This window comes from Centropristis striata, chromosome 7 (genome assembly GCF_030273125.1).
Source record: "Centropristis striata isolate RG_2023a ecotype Rhode Island chromosome 7, C.striata_1.0, whole genome shotgun sequence".
Classification (NCBI taxonomy): Eukaryota; Metazoa; Chordata; class Actinopteri; order Perciformes; family Serranidae; genus Centropristis; species Centropristis striata.
The window spans coordinates 5,371,016-5,398,691 of record NC_081523.1 but is presented as its reverse complement, the minus strand read 5'-3'; the positions used below and the strand labels follow the sequence as shown (position 1 = coordinate 5,398,691).

The following is a 27,676-nucleotide window of genomic DNA, read 5'->3' as shown; positions in this document are numbered from 1 at the left end:
ACAGAACAGAGTACAGAGAAAAACAGGAAACAGTACAGACAAAACACATGCAAAAACATTAAAACAGTTACAGTGAAAGGCAGAGTTATTGATTATCATAGTTTTAAACTGGCCCATATAATAGTTATAATTGTGTTGAGTTTGAGTGAATGTTGTCAGATGTTCCAGGTAGATGCAGCAGAAACACTGAAAGCAGTTTTTCCAAATTCAGTATTTGTCTGAGGAACATTGAGCTTTAATCATTAATCACTACAGCGTGTTGGATAGTTACTATGTGACCTGTCTGATTTTAACAATGTTGTCGTTTTATTCCAGCGGTTCCCAAACTTTTTTTAGCCGCGCACCCCCTTCTATGTCCCAACCGGGTTGACGCACCCTCAATCCCCCACACCTTAAAAAACCCCCAAATGCAATAAGCTTTTTTTATTGCCATATTAACCCATTGAGGCCTGAAAAACCGCTGGGCGATTTTAAAATAAGCCTCTAATTTTCTGGAAATTCTGGAAAAATTCTGAAAAAAAAAGTGTGAACTCTTCTACTAAATAATAGATTTTTCAGCCTCTGTAGCAGATAGAAATGAAATTCAAAAAGTATTTGAGAGCTTATACAAATACTACAAAACGACGTAAATGCTTTCCAGGCTTCTATGGGTTAAAGGCGGCATGTTTAATCATGCTCAAATGACCAGAACACACATATAATTAGATAATCACCATCACAACAATGAGCTCTCGTATTTGAATTAATCTGAAACACAGTTTCAATATAATGCAACAAAGTTATGCGCAAGCTTCCACTTTTAAGAGCAAAGAGGATGATGACAGGCTCAGGATCAGAGGCAGAAAGCAGATCAGTTGGGGAAAAAAGTTTATAATATTTTGAGCCACATTGAACAAAAAATGCAGCAATTTTAAATGAGCATGGAGCTAACAAACACAACCCGTCATCATAACACAGGTTGGAAAAATGGAAGACGCTTTATTTTGAGATGAAGTGCATTTTGAATAGCCTGCATTTATTAATTAATTAATTACTATTACAGTTTTTGATTTTACATTTTACAAAGGAAATGTTTATTTACACTTCTTTATTGTGTGGGGGAAAAAATGTAATTGTGTAATTATCAGATCGCCATTACATTTTTCATCTCGCGCAACCCCTATCAGCAGCTGATGCACCCCCAGGGGTGCATGCACCACACTTTGGGAATCCCTGTTTTATTCCATCTCGTACTGTATGAGTAAATCTCCTGTGGTATAAAGCCAAAGCTCATGATTTATGTGCTCACGCTGAATAGTCTGATCATCAAGCAAAGACCTGAGTTGGCGTCTGTGGACCATTTTAACTATTGACAATCGCCAATAAAGATTTCTCTGATTGCATCTTTCCATTTGGCAAAGTATTTTTTAAAACAATATGTTTATTGATTTTCACAGCACACGGTGAAAAACAAACAAACACAAAGAACAAACAAACAAATAAAATAAAAATAAAACTTCAACTCGGCTCACAGACGCAAAGAAAAATACATATCGACACATGATTCAGAAATTATATAGATACAAAAATGAATTACAGTTAAGCACCCCACATGTTTCAGTCCTATGTAAATCCTCATTTAAATATGGTTGAAATATTAATACCAATGTGTAACATAAAAGGGTCCTGTATTCTTTGAAAGATGTCATCTTTATCATGCAGCATACATGTCAGATAGTCAAGAGATATATATTCTATTATAACATTGTGCCATTGTGTTCTAGAGGGAGCTTTATCAAGTATTAATGCTGCCTTTTTGCCAAGAACACAACAGGGAGCTCTACACTGCCCTACAAAGCCTAACTGCAGTTACTACATTTTTGGTTGAAATTGAGTTATAACTAAAAATGAACTCCTTGATGTCTGTTTTATCTTGTAACAAAGTTTTAGATTTCAATTTTGCTTTATTTCAGATAAATGAGGATATAAAAATTTCAGTAACTACGGAATCCAACCCAAAACCAAAGCAGAGCGCAGTAACTTCACTTTGACTATGATAAAGACAAGAATAATAGAAATTATACGTGTATTTGATAGGGAAATTATTATCTAGATAGTGATTAAGTAAAAAAGTGAGATAAAATTATATTAAAATATAGCATTATTTTATGCTAGTCTAAAATACACAAATCTTTAAAAAAAAAGAGTTGTTAAATACGTTTAAATACACTGATAACGAAATAAATTTGAGAATGTTTATTCACTGAAAGCTAAATATAAAAGCTGAAAGAAGACAACAACATTAGTATTAGAAGCTTTTAGAGTGCAGTAACTACATTTTTGGGGTCAAAGGTAAAAAAAATTTGAGCATAAATATTACATCATCAATGCTTGTAAAAATAAGTGTCATATCACTTACCGACCTATAACCTATAATAATTGGCTGGCCATTTAAAAAACGTTAAAGCAGTTTTTTCTCAGTTTTACCCTTTGTAGGGCAGAAAAACGGAGAGACAAAAGAAAAATGTGAACGACAGGTCCTGAACAAGGATGTGCAAACACATTCCTCAAAACTTCAGGCAAGGAATTTAAACGTGACAGAAAAACAATATTTGGGGCTTAATATCTCAGTGTGGTTGGTGTTTTCAAACTCATTTTACTTTGTAAATGAAGATGGAATGATTCGATAAATGCGCTTAATATACCATCAACTCTCTGCAGATGCTCATAATTTGACTCTAAGTGCATGTGGCTATTAGTAATGATTTTTGTCAATTTAACAGTTTTTTTTTGCAATGAGGCTCATTTGCATTTACAAGAGGCCAATTATGGACTAAAATGTATGCATATTACCTCATTTAAATACATGCAAACACTACACAGTAAAATCGCCAGTGTACATATAACACTTAAAGAGTTAATTTTAACACTATCTCAGTGAACATATGGTCCCTATCTACAGAGTGTAAAATGTACACTGAACACAGAGTTAAATTTCCAGAGTCAATTTTACTCTGGTAAGAGTTAATATTTTACACTACACCACACTATGAAGTGTCAAACAATTTTTACACTATGTAAGAAGTAACACCCATAGTGTTATTCACATTTAACACTAAAGAGTTAAGTGTTAAGAAATAACTTTTCCAGTGTTAAACCTATTTTACACTATGTTGATTATGAAATTACTCCAACGAGTGTTGATTTTTAACCAACTCCTACCAGTGTTACATATGATCTACTTGTGCAGTCCCAGTGATATGACACAAAACTTGCATGGGGAAAAAACACACAATTGTATCCATGCCTTAATACATATTTATTCCAAGTAAACATGAAATATTGGCATTAAAAGTAAACATTTAAAAGCTCAAATCTTATCACAGTCTACATTATAAAAACATATGTTCAGTTGAACGCTGGAGAAAATCTCTTGGTACATGTTAAACTGCATAATACTGTATTGACATTTCTCACAGCCATGAAAATGTCTTTAAAGTGCATTTATAACACTACACATTGAATAATTTCAGCAGTGTTAAACCAAGAGCAAACTTTGCCATCACTTGGAAACAATCAACCAAGTCAAACCAAAATCTAAGGTACTAAGGTACCTTAGGTAAAAAAGGTACTAAGAACACGACAACATCCTCCCTGAGCACATTTTAGGCGAAGTGATTTACCTGGATATAAACCATGAATCAACCGCAAATGCCTCACAAGGGCATTGGTTCCCACAAAATGACAGTGGCAAACAAAACAAATCAGGCCCATGATATCAATTAAGGCTGAGTGACATGGGAAAATCACTCAAAATACAGATACAATAGCTTTTAGTGAAAAGTGACAAATATGTTGCTGACCCTGAGTCATCTATTAACTAGTGCAGCAGCCTGGCCCTAACCTCAGCAACACGTGGGCTCTCCTGGACTTGACCAATATCTATGTTGTAAATGGTTGTCTGAATGAAGGTGTACATGTTGTGGAGCATCTGGTTGTACATGGTACCAAATACAAAGTGTGCTTTAAAGAGTTCGTCAAAAGCTCCGAGGGTACTGGATGACTTGCACGGTATGACCTGCTTGTCCAGAATGATGAAGAACTCATGGATGGTGCTCCTCTTCATCCCAACAGCAAGAAGATACGGTTGAGTGGTGCATTTGATTGCATCAACATGTTCTTGAATACTCGTTCCACTCTGAGGATAAAGAATAAGTCAAAATCAAAAGTTGAAACTCACAGATTAAAACAGTCCCAATCTCTTATTGCCATCTGTAAAGATAATACTCATAAGCAATAACACAAACCTTCTTGAACACGACAAGATGTTTCTCAGCTTGGGCTGCTGACACCTTGCCTGGTCTTTTCCGGCCTTGGGCTGAAGGAGGTATCAGGTGGAGGAGGAGGATAATGGATGAAAGATCACTGTCCCAGCCTGTATTTGGAAATAACAGCAAAATGTTTCATAAATTGTTGCATACCATGTTATAATTTAAAAACATCATTATTTTGAATTACAGCTGGACCAAAAAAAGATGAGAAAATAAAATCAGAAATCAAAAGAAATCAACCCCCTAAAAAAGATAAACCACACTACCAAGGGCAAGAGTGTCATCAATTTCCTCTTCATCCAGTGTAGCTTCAGCACAATGGATAAGCTCTTCAAGGTCACTTGTAGAAGGGAGAGCCTTACACTGCTGAATGACTTTTTGCTTGAATATTGTTGGCCACCTAGATAGAGAAAAGGTTATTTATGATCAAAACATTCAAACACCCATAGATAGTGAGAAACAGAGAAGATCCAAGTTAATGTACAAGAATAAAAACTAAGTGCCAAAAATATCAAGGAACCATTTTGCCATTGGCATACTAACATGGCAATGCCAAATCCCAGAATTCCCCACTGTAAGGCAAGTGTAGATGTGACACAGAATGAAAACAATGGCCATTTGGAAGACCTCATCATAAACCCTCAGCTCAAACCACTACTGTTGTGACTAACCTTTCCATAAATCTTGCAGCTACATCTTCTCCAAACTGCAGGATGAAATCTTGCTCAATCTGCAACAGAAAAATGAAATACCAAAAGCTTTATTAATTGGGACTGACTGGAAAAATATTACGTTTTATATTTAGCAGTTGAGCAGATACAGTATGTATGTATACACCTAAATGTATGGATGTGCAAACAGTTTAAAAGTGTATTTATTCAATTCAAGAGATTAAGAGAGAGAAATGTTGCTGTTAACAGTAATTCATACTGAAAGGACAATTACATGTTTTAATGCAAAAATTCAATTACCAGGCCTTTGACATCTTTGAAGCGGGGAAATTCAGTCAAGACATCTGAGGATTTCTCTCCATCGAGGACCATACTGCGACGATGTTGAAATGTCATTTTCATCTTCTGCTTGATAGTAGCCTCGTCAGTACAGTATCTCATTAAGGCCATGGCCTCCTTGCATTGCTCTTCACTTAAGGTCATCTCAGGACTAAAGGAAGCCTCTCTTCTGGCTGCTGGTCCTCCAGTCAGCTGACGTGATGATCCTCTGCTTTCTGATGAAGCACTTCTCCTCTGTATAGTTTTGAGCCGCCATGCCAGATAGCCACTGCCACTTTCACCATCATAGAAATGTTCCTTCAAAAATACAAAAACTTTATTAGTTCCAGAAAAGCAAGATAGTTGAAATTAGGAAGTTATATTAATGTAAAACTGGATCATTGGTGTGGAAATATAAATGCATCATTTTCAAAATCAGGTCTCTAAACAATTTTATTAGCACATGCACACAATAATTTGCTCTCAGTCTGCAAACTCTTTAAAAGGCTTACATATCCATTTTGAGAGTAGGGATCCATCAAGTACGGGAAGAGCTGAACTATGCCTCGAGCGTACATCTCTCTCACATTCTGTGGCGGGGCCGTCCTGACAAGAGTAAACTCAATACTATTAAAAGACATACTTCCAATGATTTCACAGCAAAGCCAATAACAAGAACAACATAAATGTTTTCAGCACAAAAAAAGTTCTCGCAGACACAACCAAATTACCCATGTGCTTCTGTCATATCAGCCACAAGTATGTTGACCATTTGTCGGCGTGAGGAGTCGGTCAGACTTTTAGTGTGGTTGTACTCTTTGATGATACGGTCGCCCCCAGGTCTCCTTGTTAGCGCCAATTCAACCACCTGTGAAGTGGACAAGCCTTTCACAACTGACAATACATACACTCAAAAATCTAACCGAACATGGTAACTCCCAGAGTAATGAATTGCAAAAAAGATTTCCTACACCAACTTACACGTTTGGCCTCTTCATTTGCCCTCTGTCGCTTTCTGGGTGGACTGTCACTCTCCTCCAGTATGATTGTGTCATCTGAGTTGCAGGACACGATTTCGAGGATGACTGTGTCATCACTGCTACCAGTAGACAGTACACTGGAATTTGCTTCTTGGGAACTGCTGGACAAAGTTTCCTTCAAATCTGTAGTTCAGGAGAAAGAGACAGGACAGAATAATACAAATTTGTTTTATTCTGTAACAATAAAAAAAAGTTGAGTTCATCATTCCATTCCATGAATTATAGTGAGCAACTATACCGTCATCAAACTTGATGGTTAGTATGCCAGTATTGGGCTGCTGCGCTATGTCAGAGAAGACCTCTGCATCCACCTCAGTTCCTGTTTCATCAAAAACCTTGACACCATTGACTGGCGGAACTGAGAACTTCAAGAAAGCTATGACCAAAAAAACAAAACAAGATTTCAATCACTACAAAATGCTCATGATTAGCCAAGGCCATTCTCCAAAAACACATCAATGCATTTGTAGCATGGTCTGAGGAGCCAACATGCCCTGATGCTGCGAGGCATTGAATCTTTCAGTGGTGTACAACTGAACAACTTACCACCTAAACCAACCACAAAACTCAGATCTTAATTGCTAACCCCTTAACATTCCAATAGGGTAGCTTGCCAAAAGCAATTATTTAGCAACAATTATTTTCAATAAAAAAAAAAAAAATGAACACACAAACACGCTTAGTTTTACCAAAGGTGTGTAACTGACAGTGCCATTCTGGGTACGACTTACCAGAATTTAAGAATTCCTCAAGGCTTGGCTCTTTTATCTTGACATATTTCTGACTACTGTAGATTCTGGTTTTGATCAACATGATGGTATCTGCAAAGACAGCAAACTGAAATCAACATTATGATCCACACCAGTACAAGATGACAACCTGAAAATTGCCTATTTCAGCTTTAAAAATCACAAACACAATTCAATTTTCTATCAAGTACATCAACTTATTACTTACCACCAGAGCACCACAGTACATTACAGAACAGTCTGAAAGAAAAAAGAAGAAAAAATTATGCACCTTAAGTAAACCTCATATTCTCAGAGAAAAACCCATGAAAGATGTATTTGTAACAAAGCCTAACTGTTTTAAAATAGTTTACCCCCAGAAAACTTTTTGTCATGGAAACGTGTCACTCATCTACTGTTTGGACCAGAGTGAAAACATGTGTCTGAACAGAACCGAGTGCGCACCGTGTGAAAGCAGCAGCAGCTTAAACCAGCCTTGTGGCGCTGCTGCTCTGGCTAACGACTAACAGCTAACAGCAGCTACAGACAAACACATATAAAGAGTAGACGCTGCATCGACTGCTGCTGCCTATTGGCGCTGACGAGACGTGGGGCCGCCATCTTGGACTGGTCACCCGCTCCACTCAGTGTAATCTGTCTGGCAGGCGCAATGAAGTGTCAGCACATTTAATCAATCATTACTCAATGAATTCAAAACTTATTTTTACAAGATTTTTTCTGCAAATGTCATACATGTAGGCATGATACCAGACACAAGATTCAACGTATTTTAATATTCATTGTGTATTATATTATATATCGTGTGTCTTTTGCAAAATACCTATCATACATAACATATATCACATACCAGAATATTCTTTTACTGTTAAGCCTACTATGAATATTAAAATACAACGAATCATGTGTCCGGTATCATGCCTACAGGACGTTTGCAGAAAAAAAACCTTTTTCACCTTTTTTTCACCGTTTTCACCTCGCAAAAACTGATTGAAGGCATAGTATAGTTACTGAGAGGTTATTTCTGCCTAAATATGACTTGATCTCATTCATGAGCTTCATAATGTAAACACTAGAGCTCACAGGACAGCTTGGAATCCCTTTAAAGCACCATTACAACACAAAATAGGCATTTTCACCTGCCAAAAATTGACTGAAGGCCAGATACAGTTACTCAAAGGTTATTTCTGCCTAAATATGACTCGATCTCATTCATGAACTTCATAATGTAAAGATCTGACCGCTCAACGGGCTGCCGTGCGCGCTCCCGCGGCCAGAAATCAGATTCTGGCAGGCAATCACTTTTTGGCACGACACCGGTCGAAGATGGCGGCCGTATTTCTTGCGCCTCAGCAGCCAATGCGGCGTCCACTCTTTATATGTCTATGTCTACTTTGTATATGTCTGTCTACAGCAGCTGACTGAGTATCTTGGAGCCGCAGCTCGGTTCCCGTTAACGGGGGTCGACTCGGTGCATTGCTCTCAGTCTGCCGGTGAACCAGCGGGTCCAATGAGCATGTCCGCATGTCCGTGACATGTCCCGGTATGCTCGACCAAATTGTGACGTGACGCTAAAGCAATTTGCTACGGCTCAAATATAAATAATAAATATGACTGCGCGAATTTTTGTCGTAATTTTACTGAAATAAATGTGCAAGCATGACACATAACACACCACGACAGCCCGTCCTCGCTGACATTAACGTTATCTCGTGTCTTTTTTGTTCAGTTTGGTGTTGCGTGGTCAGCCATGTGGCTGCTACATTTAAGCTAACCGCTACCGAGCTAACGTTAGCCACTTGAAATTCGGTATTTGAAGACACGTACCTTACATTGACTAGTGTGGTGAATGACGACGTCCCTTTATTCTTATACAGATTCTACTTGAACGAAGAACAAAAACAATGGCAATAGTTTATCTAGAAAAACTTACCACAGTATTTCGATGCGAGGAAGATGTCGATGCCAGAGTCCAAATTCTCAGTTTGACCGGTCAAGTTGATGGGCGGGGCTTTTCAGAGTATTAACACTGAATCTTGTTCTAATAGGTGTTGAATTAACTCTGAGAGAGTCAATGACACTGACAGAGTAAAACCTCTGTTAACTCCGATTATTTTCACCAACACTGGAAGTTTTCTGGTTCAATTTTACTCTGTCCATTGTTGGAAGAACTCCGTAAGAATTAAAATACTTTGACACTGCATTTTTAACACTGGCAAATTTACTGTGTACAGTAGCACTGAGAAATTGGGGGTAAATTTAACCCTTTGCAGGTGCATTTAGACTCACACAATTTATTTGGGTTGTATTTGTGCAGGTTGAGGGTCTGCAAAAGCTGCACACTCCTTTCAGATGTTTCCTTGAGCATCAAAAAATTACATTTAAAAACATTGCCAAACAAATGATCCGGGAGAGAAATATTGGCAGTGTCAGCTTTAGTTTATTACTCGGCAAAAGTGAAGTTTTTTTTTTTTTTTTTTTCTGTCAACCTAAAATGACCATAAAATTGTGAATCAACATGTCACAATAATTTCTCCAATAATGCTAAAATATTTGGATTTTCTCAGCTTATTTTTTTTTTTTTACCATATGTTGCTCATACTTAAGTTGCAGCTCATACTCATGTGTGTGTAACTCTTTGTGTTTACTGTCAACTATAACTCAAAGCCAGGAGTTCCTTAATGTAATTCACCTTCAGTTCTACTGAAGAGTCAGAGGCCTCTCAGGATGTTCATATGAAAGGTGATCCGTTCCACAGGAACACGAGCGGCTCATTTAATTCAATACTTCCTTTTTCTTTGGTTGAAGCGATGCAACTCAGTGCTATCAGCTGGTAGCGGCTCTCGGGTCATGACACCACTTATCGTACTTGCAAATCTCTGGATTAGAGGTTTGTGAAGTGGGATTTTAATCAGAGAGGGGGAAGCCGGTTTGGATAAACAATCCTGACAGGAAATGTGAATTAAAATAACACAAAAGGTTTTTTTAAGCTTTGCAGTTGAACTGAAATTGCTTCAGTGGAGCTTCTGGGTTTGTAATAGTGGACGATTGGTTCTGCTCAGGTACTGTGGTGTGAATTTATTTTTATTTTGGATCATTGTCACACCTGTTTGCTTTCCTTTTGGCTTCAAGTGCAGACAGAGAGAATGTCTGACTTTACTTGTTATAATGCATCATTAACCTTGAGCAGCAGGCGTGTCTTCAGGTGTGTTTGAACAGGAAATTGTCTGAAATCATGTCGTGTTTCATACCGGATGCGTGGCTCATCAGAAGCCGTGGTTGTCTGGCTGTGATTGTCCACTGCAGCCTAATGAATGCAGAGGAATCACTGACAGTAATGAGGCGACGGTGTTGTTGTAATGAGGCGGCCTGTCTCAGCTCGGCCTCAACTCTCTGCTGTCTGACTCGTCTTCTGCCTCTTGCTTATTTGCAGACAGAAACAATTCCACCTTAGTTAATCCGTAAACCAAGTAGCTGCTGCAGAAAACACTTTTACTGTGTTCTGTCTACCAAATTGCCACATATTTCCCCAAATAAGTCGACACACCCACAGAAGCATGTTGGTAAAGTTTGCCTCATGCTGGGCTTACTCCCAGTCCCAGACTAAAAACTGAAAGTCTTTAGTAAATCTATCTCCATCCATCTCCATGGTTAAGTTTAAGGTAGTAATCTGCTCTGTTTCATATCAGTCTTTTCCGAGTCTTGGGTTTGCTAAAAAAGACACAAAATGACCAAAAATAGATGTTAAAATGACTAAAAAAGACACAAAATGACCAAAAATAGATGTTAAAATGTTAAAAAGCGCCAAGGGAGACTAAAGTTTAGCAAAATGTGAGTTTACATAGATTGCATGTTTTCTCAATATCAGGCAGCAACCTCCTGGTCTGACTAAAAAAGACACAAAATTACCAAAAATTTATGTTAAAATGATCATAAAAGACACAAAATGACCAAAAATACAGTCATGAAAAAAGTATTAAACCAATCTGCTCTGTTTCATATCAGTCTTTTCCTAGTCTTGGGTTTTGATCATATCAAACGTGTCTTAAAGTCTTAATGACGTAACACAATCACCAACCAATAGATGAGCGGGGGAAAGGTCCCCGGTTTAGACTGGTTCCAGACCGGCCAGTAAAACCACTTCCACAGGAAAAAGGAACATCACAATAATGCCTCAATAAAAATCTAGTGATGTCATATATTTAGATGTTTCTTAGTAAAGAGAACAGTAAGGAGACCCAGTTAAAATGTAGAAATAAATGTATACATAAATAAGTAATAAATAATCAATGATTAATGTTTGATTAACTAAATGAAAGTTGATAGAGCTGATAAATGTAACCATCTATTAAACACAGTATAATTAAATAGGACATAAATGTATATCATGAATTCATTTCTAAATGTTCCTTTCCTTTATTCTTCCTTATATCTATTTTTACTGTAAAATAGTCAACTTTTCATGTGATAAAAACAGAAACCCTTTTTCAGCTTTGTGAGGGGCATTTTGTGGCGTCTTCTTCTCTTCTTTTTTTGTTGTTGTTTTTTTCAACACAAACCACTGAGTCACACACTAGAGCAGTTGGAGCCAAAAAAAGCTGCTTCTCCTCCAGTTTGTAAGTTTTTACTGAGAGCATGTGAGCTGATAGTTTTCCGGGAGTCTTTTCCAAATCTTTTCAAAGTCCTCTGATGTATAGGGAGCATAAGAAGTGGTCATGTTTTTGTCCCCCTCATGTGATAAATCTAAGTCCAGTATTAATCCCTTTAGGCTCTGTTTTGGACTCCACCACCTCCTGAGGTCTGGCTCTTTAGTATCCATCTGTCTTGTGATTCCGCCAGACTCACTACAGCTCATTTCAAAAGTGTCCCAGAACTCTCAGCTCAGCTCTGCTCTGCTTAAAAGGAAGCCAAAACGCTGCCACACCTCTGATTTTAAAACAGGAAGGTGCACCGTGCAGCCGCCATGTTTTTCTGGCTTGATACAGTTGCTGACGCAGGTGAAGTAGGATTTATAACAAGTAAAAGTCAAAAGAAATGACTAATGCCAGACAGACCTTTGAATCTGCCAGCTCCACTGAGACATGAAGCGCCAAGGGAGACTAAAGTTTAGCCAAATGTGAGTTTACATAGATTGCATATTTTCTCAATATCGCCCAATATCATAGTCTCTTTTTTTTCTTTACTCAGCTCCTCTCTTAAAACCCCAACAAAACTAGTATGTTGGCATGGCTGTGAGTGTCGACTCAAAATTATCTTAAATCATAGACTGTATAAATAATGTACATAGTCACCGTGACGTCACCTGTTGGTTTGTGGCCTGTTGGAAGCATCCAGTTCAGCGTTGCACTCGTCACCATCTTGTTTCCGATACATGGAGCAGACCATATCTGGACTGTGGAGGAGGAGAGGGATCGGATCACTGACTACAGCCTCTCTACACCTCAACCTGACTGACTCATGTTAGCATTAACTGGAGCATTAACTGGGATGTTAATGTTGCCAAAAATCAAAAACTAAATGTACGTTACTGACCTCATAAAACTGAGCAGCGACTCCTTGGAGTGTCTGTTAGTCCAACCAAACACTGAACAAGACATTTAATGAACAAAACGTTAAAATAAACTGTCATTAAGTGAAAATACAGTGAAAGGGTCAAAGTTATGAAACCAAACCACTAAAGGTCCTTTTTTATATCTATATAACGCTATATATAACTTTTATTGACACGTTGCCGTGGATACGCATTGTTCTGCTTCTCTCCTGATGACAGATGAAGCCAAATTATATTGACCATGATTCCATTTATTAAAGCAACATCCTCTTATAGAACCTGCTGTTTGTCAAACACGTTGGTTTAAGTGTTGCTGACGTTATTAAGTAAACAAACACAACGGGAGATATCGAGGTCACATATTATATGATAAGTACATGTTATTATTATCAGGACAGGCCTAGAAATGAACTGTTTGAGAACGATTTTAATGTCAGTATAGAAACATTTATTACTGCAGGTTTAAAGACGTTAAACAGTGATCAGAAAATGTCAATCAATCAATCAATCAATCAATCAATCAATCTGTAACACAAAGTGCTTCACATAGAAAATAAAGAAGGAAAAAAATAAAAATAATAATAATAATAACAATAGAAAGGTTAGAAACTAATTAGATAAAGTAAATCAAAATAAAGCAAGGTAAGATAAAATAAAATAAAAAAAGTAAATAATAAAAATAATAATATCAATAAAAAGTAATAAAGCTAGATAAAAAAAGATGAAGATAATAAATAAATTAAAAAAATTATTAATAAGTAATGCGTAATAAAAAAAAAAAAATATATATATATAACTAGATAACTAGAATACGTAAATTTCAACGGAGATTTATGTATATTCCAAATATGATGAGTTTTTGAATATGATAAAGGCGATTAATATTTCGGAAGAAAAAAAAAAATACAATTACAATAGGGTCCTCGCACCTTCGGTGCTCAGTCCCTTAAAATAAACTAATAAATAATAGAAAATCAAGGAATAAAAGAGAAGAAGTAGTAACACTAAGAAGCATGAGCAGAAAAATAGTTATAAATGGTTCAAGTAAAAGCCAAATTAAATGTAAAGCAATGAATTGAACTGAATGCAAAGCAGGATGAGCTGCTGATGCTGTAAGAAAAGCGTCTGAAATAAGAATCATCTGAAATAACATCCTGTCTGTTGGAGACCAAAAGAATTTAGTCTCAGTTTAATATCTGGTCCAGCTTCCTTCATCCACAGAAAGATCTCCCCCCGTGGCTCTCCTCCGTCCGTCCCCTCCCCTAATAGAGTATTCATTACTGTAGACAGCCTAGTAAATGTCATCCCGCCTGGCCGCGCCGCGCACGTCCATGTGTAACTCAATATAACTTATTTATTTTCATAAGTCATCGCCACTTAATTATAAATGACGCCGGCTGCTCCCCAAGAGGGTCCCGCTGCATGCTGGGATATGTCCTCCCACCGCAGTTAGCTGCTGCTTTACTGGAGGAAGGTGTGTGTGTGTGTGTGTGTGTTCTTGTACTTCCTACATATTGAGGACCGGAACACGTTTTTAACCAACAGAGTGAGGACATTTTTGCAAAGTGAGGACATTTCGGCCGGTCCTCACTTCTTTTTTTTTTTTTTAGATTTAAGACTTTGTTTTAGGGTAAAGGTTACAAAAAAATGATAATTTACTGCAACTGTATTGTGTGGTTACAAAACTATCTAAAATTATACTGAAAATGTCTTTCGTTTTCGTCTTTTTCCTTCATAATGAAGATGGATAAGACAAAGGAAATAAAGGCAAAATTTACTGTGACCTCTTTTAATCTCCCACCAAACAAATACCCCATTACAAAAAACTAAAACTAATAAAAAATAAACTCAAACTAAACCATTTCAAAAAATAAATACTAAACTAAAACTAGCAAACTCACTTTAAAAACGAATTAAAACTACCTGAATTTGAAAACAATAATTCACAACAAAATTAAAACTAAAACTAATGACAAAATCCAAAACTATTATTACCTTGGCAGGGAATTCACTGTTCCAATGAGGGTCCTCACAAAGATAGAAGTACAAGAATGTGTGTGTGTGTGTGTGTGTGTGTGCAGCCCAGTATTTATGGAGGTCTGCTGAGTGTCATCCTACATGACAACCCTCACGGTGTCACAGGAAATAGATGCCAAATATAGACATTGGCTTGTTATTTTGTTGCTCCCTTTTTGTTTATATTTGTGTTGTTTGTGTTTGATTTCCTCCGTCACTCTGTTGTGTGTTTTTTCCAGAATTTTTCCTGAGCACCATTAGCTCTGGCAGTAAATGGGGCTGTCTGCACCCTGCCAGTCCTCCTCGTCCCCCTTAATCACAGACCTGGCAACCCCATAAGTGAATGATGGATTATTCCCGATTAACCATTTCACCCCCCCTGTCTTTTGCCTTCGTCATTACCGGGGAGCTGTGCTGGGAGGGAGGGAGGGAGGGCAGAAAGGCCACACAGTTGACATTTTCATGTGTCTTGTATCAGGATAAAAATCCAGCTACAATATATTTAGAGATTCCTCTGTACTATCTGGTCCTGACCCACAGCTGGAGATGATGGTGCTGCACCTTTACCCATTAGAACCCAGACCCAGTTATCCTTAAAGGAAAAGTATGGGGGAAGTGGACCACATAGAACACATTTATGATGTTTTTTTCAAAAATACTACCTCTAAATGTCAAAGATCTGTGATGTGACATATATACGATACGAACCTGGTCTCACAGGAATCCGTGAAATAGCCACGGATTTGCTTAAGTCAAAAAAGTTCGCTACAATGCAAGTTAATATTTTTTCCTATTGGTTTGTACCAAGTCACGTGACTTTCAAGGTCCCGGCGGTCAGAACAAAAAACATGGCGGACAAAAAAAAAATTTATATTTTGACTTAGTTTCTGCATAAAAATGGATTTTGATCACATTTCTAGCGAGAAATATATGTTTTATTTTCTAAATATTCACTCAGTGAATGTACATAATCACTTTGTATGTTGGAATAGCCACGGGATATGACTGTCATTAACTTGCATTGTGGCGAAATCCGTGTCAGTTTCACGGAAATATGAGGGATTCCGTGGCTATTCCACGGATTTTGAGTTAAGCGAATCAGTGGCTTATTCACAGATTCCTGTGAGACCAGGTTGATTATTATAATACTATGTATTAAAAAACAAATATGTGGAAAACAGCTGTGGAATGACTTATGTCTTGTATTGATGCTTATGAATGCTGATTTCCAATAAAAAAATATTATAAAAAAAAATAAAAAAAACATCTGGAAAATATTGGTAGTGCTCCGGGCAAAGTAGATGCACAAATTGCATAGATTAAATAAGTGTAAAATATAACATGACAATTAATAATAACAATAATAATGCATTTTATTTTAATAGCATATTTCAAAACAAGTTGATGCAGTGATGTTTAGACTTTAAAACACAAAATATACAAAACAATTTACAAATTAAAATAGGTTCAATGCAACAAAGATAAAGGACTGAATTAAATCTTTTAGGTGTAAATCTAGAATAAAAGCATAAAGCAAACACAAACAAAATAAAAATGAGGTTTAATGAGTTTCAATAGTGGACACTGAGATAGCTTTTCTGATTGGACAGTTATTCCACTATTGTGGAAAAGCCAGACTTCTCTCTCAATTTGTAAGCTTAAGTCAGATTTTGTTACATTTAGAGGAAGGCCAGCTGTGTTGTACTCTTATTTTCAGTCTTTGTGCTAAGATAAAAACAGATATGGGGTATGTATTATCCAGAATTTCATGAGAAAAATATATTTCATATTATAAAAATAAAATATATGTTAATTAAATCGTACGACAAATAAACAAAATGTAGAGAAATAAAAGAGGAATAACCAAAATCCTAAAGGGTTTGCTAAACACTTTGAATAAATCAGAAAAGTCTAAATGATCCAATAGTTTTTTGCCAATTTATAATTTGTGAGTTACGTTTTCAATAGTTGCTCGGTACATATGTAAAAAAAAAAAAAAAAAAGGGTTGTCTTTGAAGCCAAATAATTTTATGGATGTAATACTTTGCTAAAATAAAATTTAAGTTTATTATGTAAATTTCATATGTATAGAAATTGGGATTGTTTAAATAACCAGCTGGTTGTGGCAGCTTCATATTGATTGTGAAATATATGAGAGTTGAACTGATCTTTATAAGAAAATTCTCTGCAAGAAAGTGAATTAGCAGATTTTCCAACATGTCAAACTATTCCTTTAATAAATCTTTCTCAGAGCCAAGTTCTAACTAGTAATGATAAAGATTACATTATAGAAAATAATGTATTTAATCTTTGCCAACATCCGGCTTCAAAGCATATCAAACCACATCCCCATGCACTTTGATCAGTTAGTCGGAAATCCATCTATAATGGCTTGTGGTTGCTTTCAATTGTATATTTTAAGTGTTGGTGGAGTTGAAGTGACGGACTGGGAGACTGATGTTTGTGTTTTTAGCATAGCCAGTGAAGTCAAAATTAACTAAGGCAGGGGGCGTCCCGGTGGCTCACACCGGTAGAGCGCTTACCATGTATGCCGTGTGCTGCAGCGGAGCCGGGTTCGAATCCGGCCTGAGCTCCCTTTGCCGCATGTCTTCCCCTCTATCACCCCATTTCTATCTCTCACTATCAATAAAGCAACAAAATGCCAAAAAATAATCTTTAAAATTAACTAAGGCTCCGTTTACATGACGACAGTCTGAACAGAAGACGCAAAAGTGGCGTCGCGTCTTCACTTTTTATTCCGCGTTTAGACGAGCATTTTCAGGAGGAAATCTACTGCATACGGTGACGCAAAAGTGTGTGAATTGGATTGGGTATGCATGCTTTTTTAAAGTATTTTAGTTTTTTTCTGTCATTTTGTGTCTTTGGTCATTTTGATACTGTCTCCAGCGACCCCCAGGTATTTTCAGTTTGAGACCCCTGTGTTAAAGCGATAAGAGCATCTTTGGGCATGTGGAAGTTTTCCCGCCACACATTTTCATCAGCTACTCCTTCCACAAAGTTCTCCACCATCCACTAGATCTCCCAGGTCTCGCCGAAAGCCGTTTGGCTCACCTCCCACCAACTGGTGCATCCAAAATGTGATAGAGGTAATTCCAGATCCTTCTCTGTTCACTAATACTATCTGTACATATCCTGTACGTTTGGTGGAAAGACTCCTGTAAGTTTATTAGAGCTGCCAGAGCAGCTTGAAGGTCCCACGCATGGAAATAATCCCACATGTTTGTTTATTTCCTGTACTGGAGCATGTATGTGACGTAGTGAGCAGATCTGAGCAGAGTTTTGTGTCTTGGCAGTGTAGACGGACACGCTACGGCGGAGCGGATTATTGTTTTTAAGCCCCCAAAATGCCGTCACCATCTAAACGAAAGGCACTTCCCATAAAATATTTTGGCGTTTTTACCCGTAAGCGTCCTTGTGTAAACGGGGCCTGAATCAAATAGCATTTTTCTGAAAGTCTGGACATGCTCTTCAGTGGTGTTGTCCTGTTCCTGTAGGCAACACGTCTGACTGTACCAGGAGGCTCCCAGGTGTGTGGATGTGTGTAAGTGTATGAATATAAAGCAGGTCAAGTGCTCAGTCAACCCTCGCTGCATAAATCAGGATTAAGATGTGCGGGGGTCATCCGGTGCTCAGTTGTTGTGGAGTGTTGCTTCTCCCGGTGATGTTTCATTAAAGCAGGATGATGAATTCACAAAGAGCTGCAGGGAGATTTTCACCAAGTATAATATCAAAGAACTTGAATTTTGTGTTGAGTTTGGGTGCTGCCTGTGGACATACTGTATTTCCTCAAATAGTAGCCGGGGCTTCTATTAATAAAAAATCAGTTTGGGACCCGGCTAATAATAGGGGCAGGCTATTATTTGAAGGAGGCTTTTATTAAAAAAAGAAAATCACTTTTTAGAGTGTTTTACACAGTGCATTGTAGCCAGTTACCCGGATGTCGGCCATATTGGAAGTACTCGGATGTAAACAAACAATGAACAGCACGCTGAATGTTCATTTTAAGCAGGATTTAAAATGTCTAAACTACTAAAAAGCCCAGAAGAACGTGCGTAAACGGCTCGACTTTACAGAGAATGACTAGGACAGCGGGAGAAACAACCATATTTACCTACAGTACTAACTTGTGTGGCCAAACTTCAAAATAAAGGTGTTGTGTTGAAATCTGTTACTGTCAAATGATGTTTCCTGAATGGTGTTCTCTGTAGCATCAACTCCGCGGTTGGAGTTAGGATTTCAGTTTAAGGTTAGGCCTTGTAGAGAGAACTGTTTGGGGTTAAGGTAAACTTGGGCTCATGTTAACAACTTAAAGGAGGACTGGTTGGGGTCAGGGGTCAGGTTGGTGCAGGTTAAGGTAAGGGGGACACATATCGACGGGGGAACAGACTTTGACATAACACCGGTAAGACACCCGGCTTATTTTATTTACTAAAAATTGTTTTTACACCCAGTTACTAAACGAGGCCGGTCATTAATAGGGGCTCGGCATTAAATTAAGGAAATACGGTAAGCTAGTGTTTCCATATTCACCAGGCTCCCTTTAGAAAACCTCTAATTTTACTGCAGTAGGGTCTATCAGTCTACCCCAATAAGTCTTGGTTCTGGTTCTCCCATGTCTCCATTTCATCCGGTGGGCCCAGAAAAAGGGTTTGGCCTTTAAGAGTGTGATGACAATGTTGACTCATAGTAGACCAAGGTGTTGCTGCTGGCCAGGGACTCTCCACCTCTTGCTGGACCTCCAACACCTCACAGATGTTGGGAAATAGGATTGAGGAGACCTTTAAAATTAATTGATCTGACTCCAACACAAATTCCTCTCACCTATTTCTCCGTGCCGATCGTTTGATGGGGAATGATGAGCAGGAGATGTCAGAGTTCACAGTTTAACTTCATTTTATGACAATAAGTAAAGAATTGTGTGGTTACAGTCTCTGGGTTCAATTTATGTTTCCCCGACAACAACCTAAGCTCAGGGGCAATATCTAAACTGTATGGAATCATACAGAATGTGAATAACACATCGTCGGACAAATTTAAAGAGGCTTGGGGGAGAGAATTAGATAGGGAAATTTCAGTTGAGATATGGGAGAATTGTATCAAGAATATCCATGGTAGCTCAATTAATGCAAGACATCATTTGATACAATTCAAGGTAGTACATAGACTACATTATTCTCCCTCAAGACTACAGAAAATATTTCGGAATGTGTCACCCCAATGTATTAGGTGTCAAAGCGAAGAAGGAACACTATCCCACTTATTTTTTTCGTGTCATAAGCTACAACCATTCTGGTCATCCTTGTTTGAGTTCTTCACTAAGGCCCTTAATCATCCATGTAACCCAGACCTGTTCACTGTGTTGTTTGGAGTGGCTAATCCAGATAGTGTAAAAAGTAGTTATGAAGCTAAGGCTATCTCCCTTTCAACATTGTTAGCCAGAAAGTTAATTCTACAATCTTGGAAATCTGAAAGGGCTCGTACACTGGAAATGTGGTTGAGAGAGCTGGGAAATGTAATACACTTGGAGAAAATCAGGTACATAATATCTACTAAAGAGGATGTCTTTTTTAAAATATGGCAACCTTTTCTGGATTTAATGTCTAAAAACTGAATTAGTGTTATTCTATTGCTGTGCCATTTATGCTATACCCTTGTTTTGTTTGTCTAATGTCAAAAACTCTGTCAAAAAAAACAAAAAAACAAACATGTATTGTTCTGTGTAGCTCCACCAACTATCTCTAATTTGTATATATAATTTGTTTATATTTTTCTGTTATGAAAACAATAAAAATAAATACACAAAAAAACAAACAACCTAAGCTCAGTTCACGAAGTCTGAACACACTCTATTTTCCCTAAACCCTGTTTTACAGCATAACAAAAGTTTACCAAGAATGTGATTGATCTTTAAGCAGACGTTGTCTCCTTTAGATCTGCTGATATGTCCGTTTATTCAACATGTGTCCACGAGTCATGTCGCTGGACAGAGCCGTCTTGTGTCTCTCTGCTCAGCAGACATGTCCTCTTGGTTTGCAACTAACTGTCAAACCACCAACTCCTGCCTTCAGGTAAACCACCTGCAGAGAAGATAACTGGACACACAGGTTTTGCAACAGACACATACAAAAAAAAAAGCCAGGTCAGACAGAGGCATCAGTGTTAAACGTGTGTGTGTGCATGGGCATGTGTGTGTTTCACAACCAGTTAAAAGTTCCTTTTACTTGCTTGAATAACAACCAGAATCCTTGCAGAGTGCATTGTGCTGATAAGGAGGAGGAGATGCATATGCTAAGAGGTTCATTAAGACTTCATTAGGACTCAGAGCTTAATGAATCCAGGTATTTTAACAACTTGTTGGCTCGTCTAAATTGCTCGCTGCATATTGGAACCAAACCCTGAATATAATGTATTAATTTATGCGGCTGACTGATCACGTCCCTCACCTCATCTTCACCCCAAATCCACTGATGTTGCCCTCAGTTCACTGGCCCCTCTTCACAAACAAGTGGCCGTAAGATTGACAACACAGATGTGTTACGACACACAAACACACAGCGACGTGCTCTATCAGCGTGCTGCACATCGGGCTCTCTGCTCCTGTGAAGAGTGGGCTGCTTGAGGCAGGTAATCAAGGAAGGATTAGGTGGTTGGTGGCTCAGACCTCCTTGGTTTATGCTGATTATGCTGATCACTGTGGGGTAGATGGAAGGACACACTCACACAGATAAAAACACACACACACACTCCTGATTTTGCCTCTGAGGAGGACATTGAGTTAAGGTCCTTCTTTCTTTCAAGGAAAACATACAGTACATTTTTTTAAACTGTTATTTTCTAATCTGACGGGCCATTTGAGGGCCTAATTAGCCCCTGCTGACCATCGCGGGGACGCTCCTGATTTGAAGACGCTTTGGACTGATTATGTGCTCACATGGTCCTGTAGTGTGAGAGGGTTTACATAAATAATCTTGATGCTACAGCCTGAATCAGAGCCTCACCAGTGTTGCATTGTAAATATGACTCACCATCATGTTAGCTAGTAGCATCAGCCTGCTCTCGCCCAGTTTGAGACTTACGATAAAGCTTTATTTCCATCTCATGAGGCTGAATTTATAAGCCAGGGGTGGGCAATTAATTTTCCCAAGGTTCCAGATCCACATGACCAATATCACGCAATTTGCGGGGGCAGGACGAAAACTTTGAACAAAATTCTGCTCAATATTAATTTAATTGCCTTATAAAATGCAGTAAATGATCTGTTTTTGAGCTGCTACTGATAAGAATGCATGTTATGATAAGACTGTTAATGTGGAGTAAATCAAATATAGCAGTAAAAAGTAGTAAATACTCCAATCACTACATAAATTTTCCATTTATTTTAAACACAACTGTAAATGACCTTTAGCAAGGTTCCTATTGGTGTTATTATATAGCTTATATAGCTTTGTTTTTCATGTTTGTATATTTTCTAGGTGTTTTACAATGTTGTGATGCTTTTATTTAGAAAAGGTGCCGTACACTGTGACACGGGTGCTTTTATTTTGGAAGGTAGTGACAGGAAATAACAGGTGTAACGGTTAAATGAAAAACAAACGGTAAATAATAACGAGTGAGTCATAATTCATATAAAGTTGATGTAAAGTATCAAAAATGCTTTTATAGTGGCTGACTGACAGGACACAAGGTTTGTTAAAGTTTATTTTCTTCTGTCATATATATTAGTGGCTATATTTGTTGTCTTAACTATAGTAAAAGTGCTTGTTAGCTCAAGTGCTAATTGTGCTAATTAGCTAACAACCTCGTAGCTCTTATGGTGGATTCACAAGGTGACCAAGGAATGTCTTATTTTTTATTTTCATGGAGATACGATTTAAAATAAATCTTGTGAACTATCAGTTAAAGAGTCGACCGTCATTCAGCCAGGAATGCTACTAAACATACAAACCACAAAAACAATATAGAGCATGTATGTTATGCAGAAAAAAGGGATTTATTAACTTTATGCACAAAGCAATACGTGGTTTTAACAAGGTTACCTAGGTAACTCAGTGCAGGTGGGTATGCATGCAGGCAGATATACGTAAACTTTCAAAATAAAAGCACTGCGGTTGTATTGATTTGTAATTTCTGGGTAACCTCACGTGGGCCGGACAAGGAAAGCCAACTGGCCGGATGTGGCCCGCGGGCCGTCCAATACCCAGGTCTGTTATAAGCCATAACTTTTCTGTCTTCTCAGCCATTAATTCATCCACACTTCTGTTTTCTCAATTGCTTTGTTTTCGGTGAAAAACTGAGCACACTAAAGCTCAACCAGCGAACAATAATGGACTGCTGCCATGTCTGTTTTTATCCCCAGTCAGGGGTGGACAGGCCAATAGGAATTTTTGTCAAAGTCTGTCTTTGGCCTTTGTGGTTCATCAGGAAAAAAAAAATCTGATTGGCGATTATAGGTTCAAATATTAGGTGGAAAATATACATAAAACTTTAGACAAAAACACAAAGAAGAATGGGAGAAAATGTCCCGTAGGAAGCGTAAAGAGAAAGTTGGCTGTCTAAACAGGGCGTTAGGAGCTGAGGCATTAAAATGTAGAAAGCTCACTGAGCTATTTAGTTTTTAAACCACCTAGTTAGGGTTCTATATGATGATAAACCTGATGTCCAACCTGATATGATTGGGGCTGTGAACAAATAGAAGAAAAAACAGATGCAAGTTTACAGTAGTTACAGTAAAAGAGGGAAAAGTTATTTTGAGATATCCATTAACATCAAAGTGCTCCACAATGCCCACATTATAGAATAATACATTCATCCCCTCAGTGGGAACAAGGAGGAACTTCCAGGAATCAGAGCGGGCTATTATCCCTGCAGCAGCTGTAGAAAAACCAGATGCAGCTTTAACATGAATGAATATGAATATATTAAGGCTGCACGGATCAATGCTGAGAATGGATCCGTGTCACAGAGAAGAAGGGGAAGGGTCGCACGGTGCTCTGTTCAGCCATCAGCGCGTGATGAGAAAATGAAAATGTAATGAGAGTCTGATTCTCTGTCTGAAGTGGCTTTTTCTCGGTACAAAATGTTCCCTGTTCAGCGCTTCCACGGTTAACAGTGACACCATCTCACAAATGAGCACCATTAGAAGTCACACGGCACAGTTATTTAAGGTGCACTTGTTCATTTCTGTCTTCGGCCTTCCGCTTTCGTCCTGAGAGATTGAATATAGACGATTCACATGTTGGATTTTTACACTTTACATTTACAGACACCATGTATAATGCAGGCAGCTGGTGAAAGCATACTTAAAGCATGGGTCTCAAACTCGCGGCCCGCGGGCCAATTACGGCCCTCGTGACGATATTTTGTGGCCCCCACCTTGATATGAAAGTTTAATGTGAGTTTTATATGAATGGCACTTTACTGTGTTGTGTGTGGAAGGTCCCTTTAATTACTTTTCTTGGTAATTTTGTGTCTTTTTTGGGTTATTTTTTTGTCTTTTTTTAAGTAATTTAGGTTTTTTTCTGTCATTTTGTGTCTTTTGGGTCATTTTGTGTCTTTTTTGGTAATTCTGTGTCTTTTTTTGGTCATTTTGTTTCTTTTTTTAAGTAATTACGCTTTTTTCTGTCATTTTGTGTCTTTTTTGGGTAATTTTGTGTCTTTTTTAAATATTTTTGTGTCTTTTTTGGTAATTTTGTGTATTTTTTTGCCATTTTGTGTCTTTTTTCAGTAATTTAGTGTTTTTTTCAGTCAGTTTGTGTCTTTTTTTTTGGTCTCACGTACAGAATTTTACCTCTCGCATAGACAAAAAAAGTCTCACATACACAATTTTACCTCACATACACAAATTTACCTCTCACATGCACAAAAAAACACTTAGAAAGCTCTGCTCTGAACAGCGAGCCATGAAAGCTGTCATGTGTCATTATTTTTGGTATTGACAAACGGTCAATGTCGTTTAGGTTGGAGATCTTGTCCTGTTGTCCTGAGTTAAATGAACTTTTCTCTATTTTAAAGTGTGGACTGTGGAAACAAATTTTGATCCCACCTCTGTCAGATTTAGTGTTTCTCTTGTGAAGACAGATCTTCATGTTTGTTGACCGTATTTCATATCGGCGAGGCTATCATATATTTTTTTAGGACTGTACTTGATGAGTTATGACTGCGATGTTTAACTTGACTTTCACTGATGAATTCTGTCTGATGTCTGGTGTCCACGGTGGCTTATAGTCTTCACACTGCTCTCTGATTTAAAGGGAAAAATGTAATGTATTGGACTGGCTAAAATTATATCCGGCACATACTATATTATAATATCCTGCAGCTGTATAGGGGATAATGTCTTTATCTCCTTTATAGTAGTGTATAATATTACATTCTGCATTAAGTCTATTGTCTGACTGTGTGTGTGTGTGTGTGTGTGTGTGTGTGTGTGTGTTCTTTACTTAGTTTTTGTCCATTGTGGGCAGTTTTAATTATTTCTCCCCTGTCTGCCAAATCCCTGATGGTCGTATTTTTTATTCTTTGTTTATCTCCCCTTCCTTCTCTTTTTATGAGCTCAAGAGATGCTTCACTGCTCCAAAAATAATGGCTGTTTATTGTGTTGTTATGCAGAGAGGAAATTTATATTTCCTGTTGTTCAATCAATAACTGTGATGGGTCACTGGAGGCTCAGGATGGTACAAGCAGGACAGAACAAAAAAAAAAGAGTTATGTTTGTTTTATTAGATCTGACAATTTTACCCCCAAAAAGTTAAGAGATCACATAAACTAGTAAATGTATAATATTGTGCAAAAGTCTTAGGCAGGTTTGAAAAAAATGTCTAGAAGAATTGATTTAGATTTTGTCCTCTATTCACTCACTTTGCATTTTGTTAATTGAAAGAAATAAACTGTTAACTTTTCTATTTTTGAAAGCATTTTTATTTTACAGCATTTTTTCCACACCTGCCTATAACTTTTGCACAGAACTGTATTTCTGGAAAAAAAAAAAGATGTAATTTTGTTCCTATTATATGAACTATTCTGTAACATGAGACCTTTTCACATTATTCTCCATAAATCGTTTACAGCTAAAGTTGTCAAAAGTATTAATACTTTGATGGATCATTTAATATGATCTCTACCAATTACAGTAATAAAAGTACTAAAGTTATCAGATTTTCAACACAGATGAAATATTGAAAGTAAAATCCACTGGTCCTCAACCTGCGGCTGCTAGAGACAAAAAAAAATAAAAAATCCTATTTTGTGTTCCTCTGAATTCTTTTCTTTTTGCCATGGTATCAAAATAGGTGTTGCATTTCTTCTTCTTTTTAAACTATTATTGAATTAGAGTAAATTATTCTGGTATCATAACATACAATATGGGTCAATGACGTGATCGAACCCAGTGTCAGTTGGTGTAACCAGTCTTTTAAAAAAAAATATGAATCTGATTATATACAGGAAAATAAATGTGAACTTTAATGAGAAAAAATATAATCCACGTTTACATTGCAAGATTATGTTATATGATACATTTTACATAATTTATCAAAACTTTCGGAAAAAAATGTTTGTTTTCAGAATATGTTCTGCTCAATATTGACGAAATGTGGAAATGTAGAAATACTCAGAAAATGCTCCGTTTTATTTAAATGAAGTGAGTATATGTATAAGTCTGCTTAAATACACTGTAGGTGGATAACGTATTTAATAGTTATTATCCTTTTGTGGTTACACCATTTGCCAACTCTTATTTGTCACTGACCCATATATAAACAGCTGTTCAATCAAAATGCAAAAATCTGAATCACAAAATGTTTTTTCTCGTCTTTCCCAGACAAGTTCAACGCCTACGTGACTCTGAAGGTGCAGAATGTGAAGAGCACCACCATCACGGTCCGAGGGGACCAGCCATGTTGGGAACAAGACTTCATGTTGTGAGTTTCTCCCTTTAAATCATCTCACTTAATGCATCTACTGACATCTAACACTGTGAAGTGTACACTTGAAGTGGCCCTCAGTACAACTACATGCGTTTGAGCATGAAATCCTAAAAGTGCAGTGTAAAAATGCACAAAATGACTTCTTGCATTAATGTTGGTCTGCTGTTCTTGCACTGAAAAAAAAAAGAAATCACAGTAAGTGGTCATTTTTCATTTGCTTCAAACCTTTTGTATTCCTATTTATACTGTTAAACATGCATTTGAGCATGAAATATGTTAAGTTACTGCAGTGTAAATAGCTTTGAAATTGCAGTTTCATCATATCTGGTTAAGTGCACGCTCCTATATGCACTGTAAAAAATGTTTGTAGAAATAACAGTAAAACACTGTCAATTTGCATCAGAAATAGGTCGTAAAATTAAACATTGTACATCACCGTAGCAGATTGCTCTCAATCAAAGAATAGTAAAAAACTTTAAATTCTACCGCCATAAACTGTAGAAAACACACTAAAAGTAATGGGATTATTCAGTATAAATTACCGTTTTTGCTGATATTTACATTTACATACGCTCACTGTATTTTTTACGGTGATCTTCTGGCAACCACAGCTGCCGGTATTTTGCGGTAAATTAAACAGATTTTTTTTTACAGTGTGTGGCCCTGTGGTAGTGTCCATGAAAACTGTGGCCCCCTCCAGCATTTTAGTTGCCCATTCCTGCTGTAGTATCTTTCCTGTTTTTGCTCTTTTCTATACATATGAGGGCGCTTTCACAACCCAAAGTTGAGTCTGTTTTAATTGAACTCTGGTGGTTAAATCCTTGTTACGGTTCATTTGGTTGCTTGTGAACGCTCCAATCGTACTCAGGTGCACCAAAAAAACCCTGGACCAAACCGACCCTAGTGCAGTTTGATTGCACTGTGAACGTAATCCGACCAGAATCCGACCCGATTAACCCTTTGATGCACAACATATGAACACCTTCTAATGCACAACATGGGTCAAAAATGACCCACATTCATTCCTCATGTTATTTCCTGCTGGCTGTGTGTTTGAATATCTTTTTTATTATTATTAC

General features: G+C 37.5%; 1 protein-coding gene and 1 long non-coding RNA gene across 2 annotated transcripts in view; one reads left to right on the top strand and one right to left on the bottom strand.

Annotated features, from left to right (window-relative positions):
* The window catches only part of LOC131974362 (protein unc-13 homolog B-like), a 297,247-nt gene that overhangs the window by 31,613 nt on the left and 237,958 nt on the right, over positions 1–27,676 (top strand). Inside the window, exon 3 of the mRNA XM_059336642.1 lies at positions 26,492–26,591. Coding sequence (XP_059192625.1) covers positions 26,492–26,591 — 100 coding nt within the window. The remainder of the gene's footprint in view (positions 1–26,491; positions 26,592–27,676) is intronic.
* LOC131974610 (uncharacterized) lies at positions 6,287–9,309 on the bottom strand. The gene is made up of 4 exons (XR_009394671.1): positions 9,019–9,309; positions 7,297–7,328; positions 7,071–7,160; positions 6,287–6,715 (listed from the first exon to the last, which is right to left on the bottom strand). It is a non-coding gene; the product is annotated as an uncharacterized LOC131974610 (long non-coding RNA).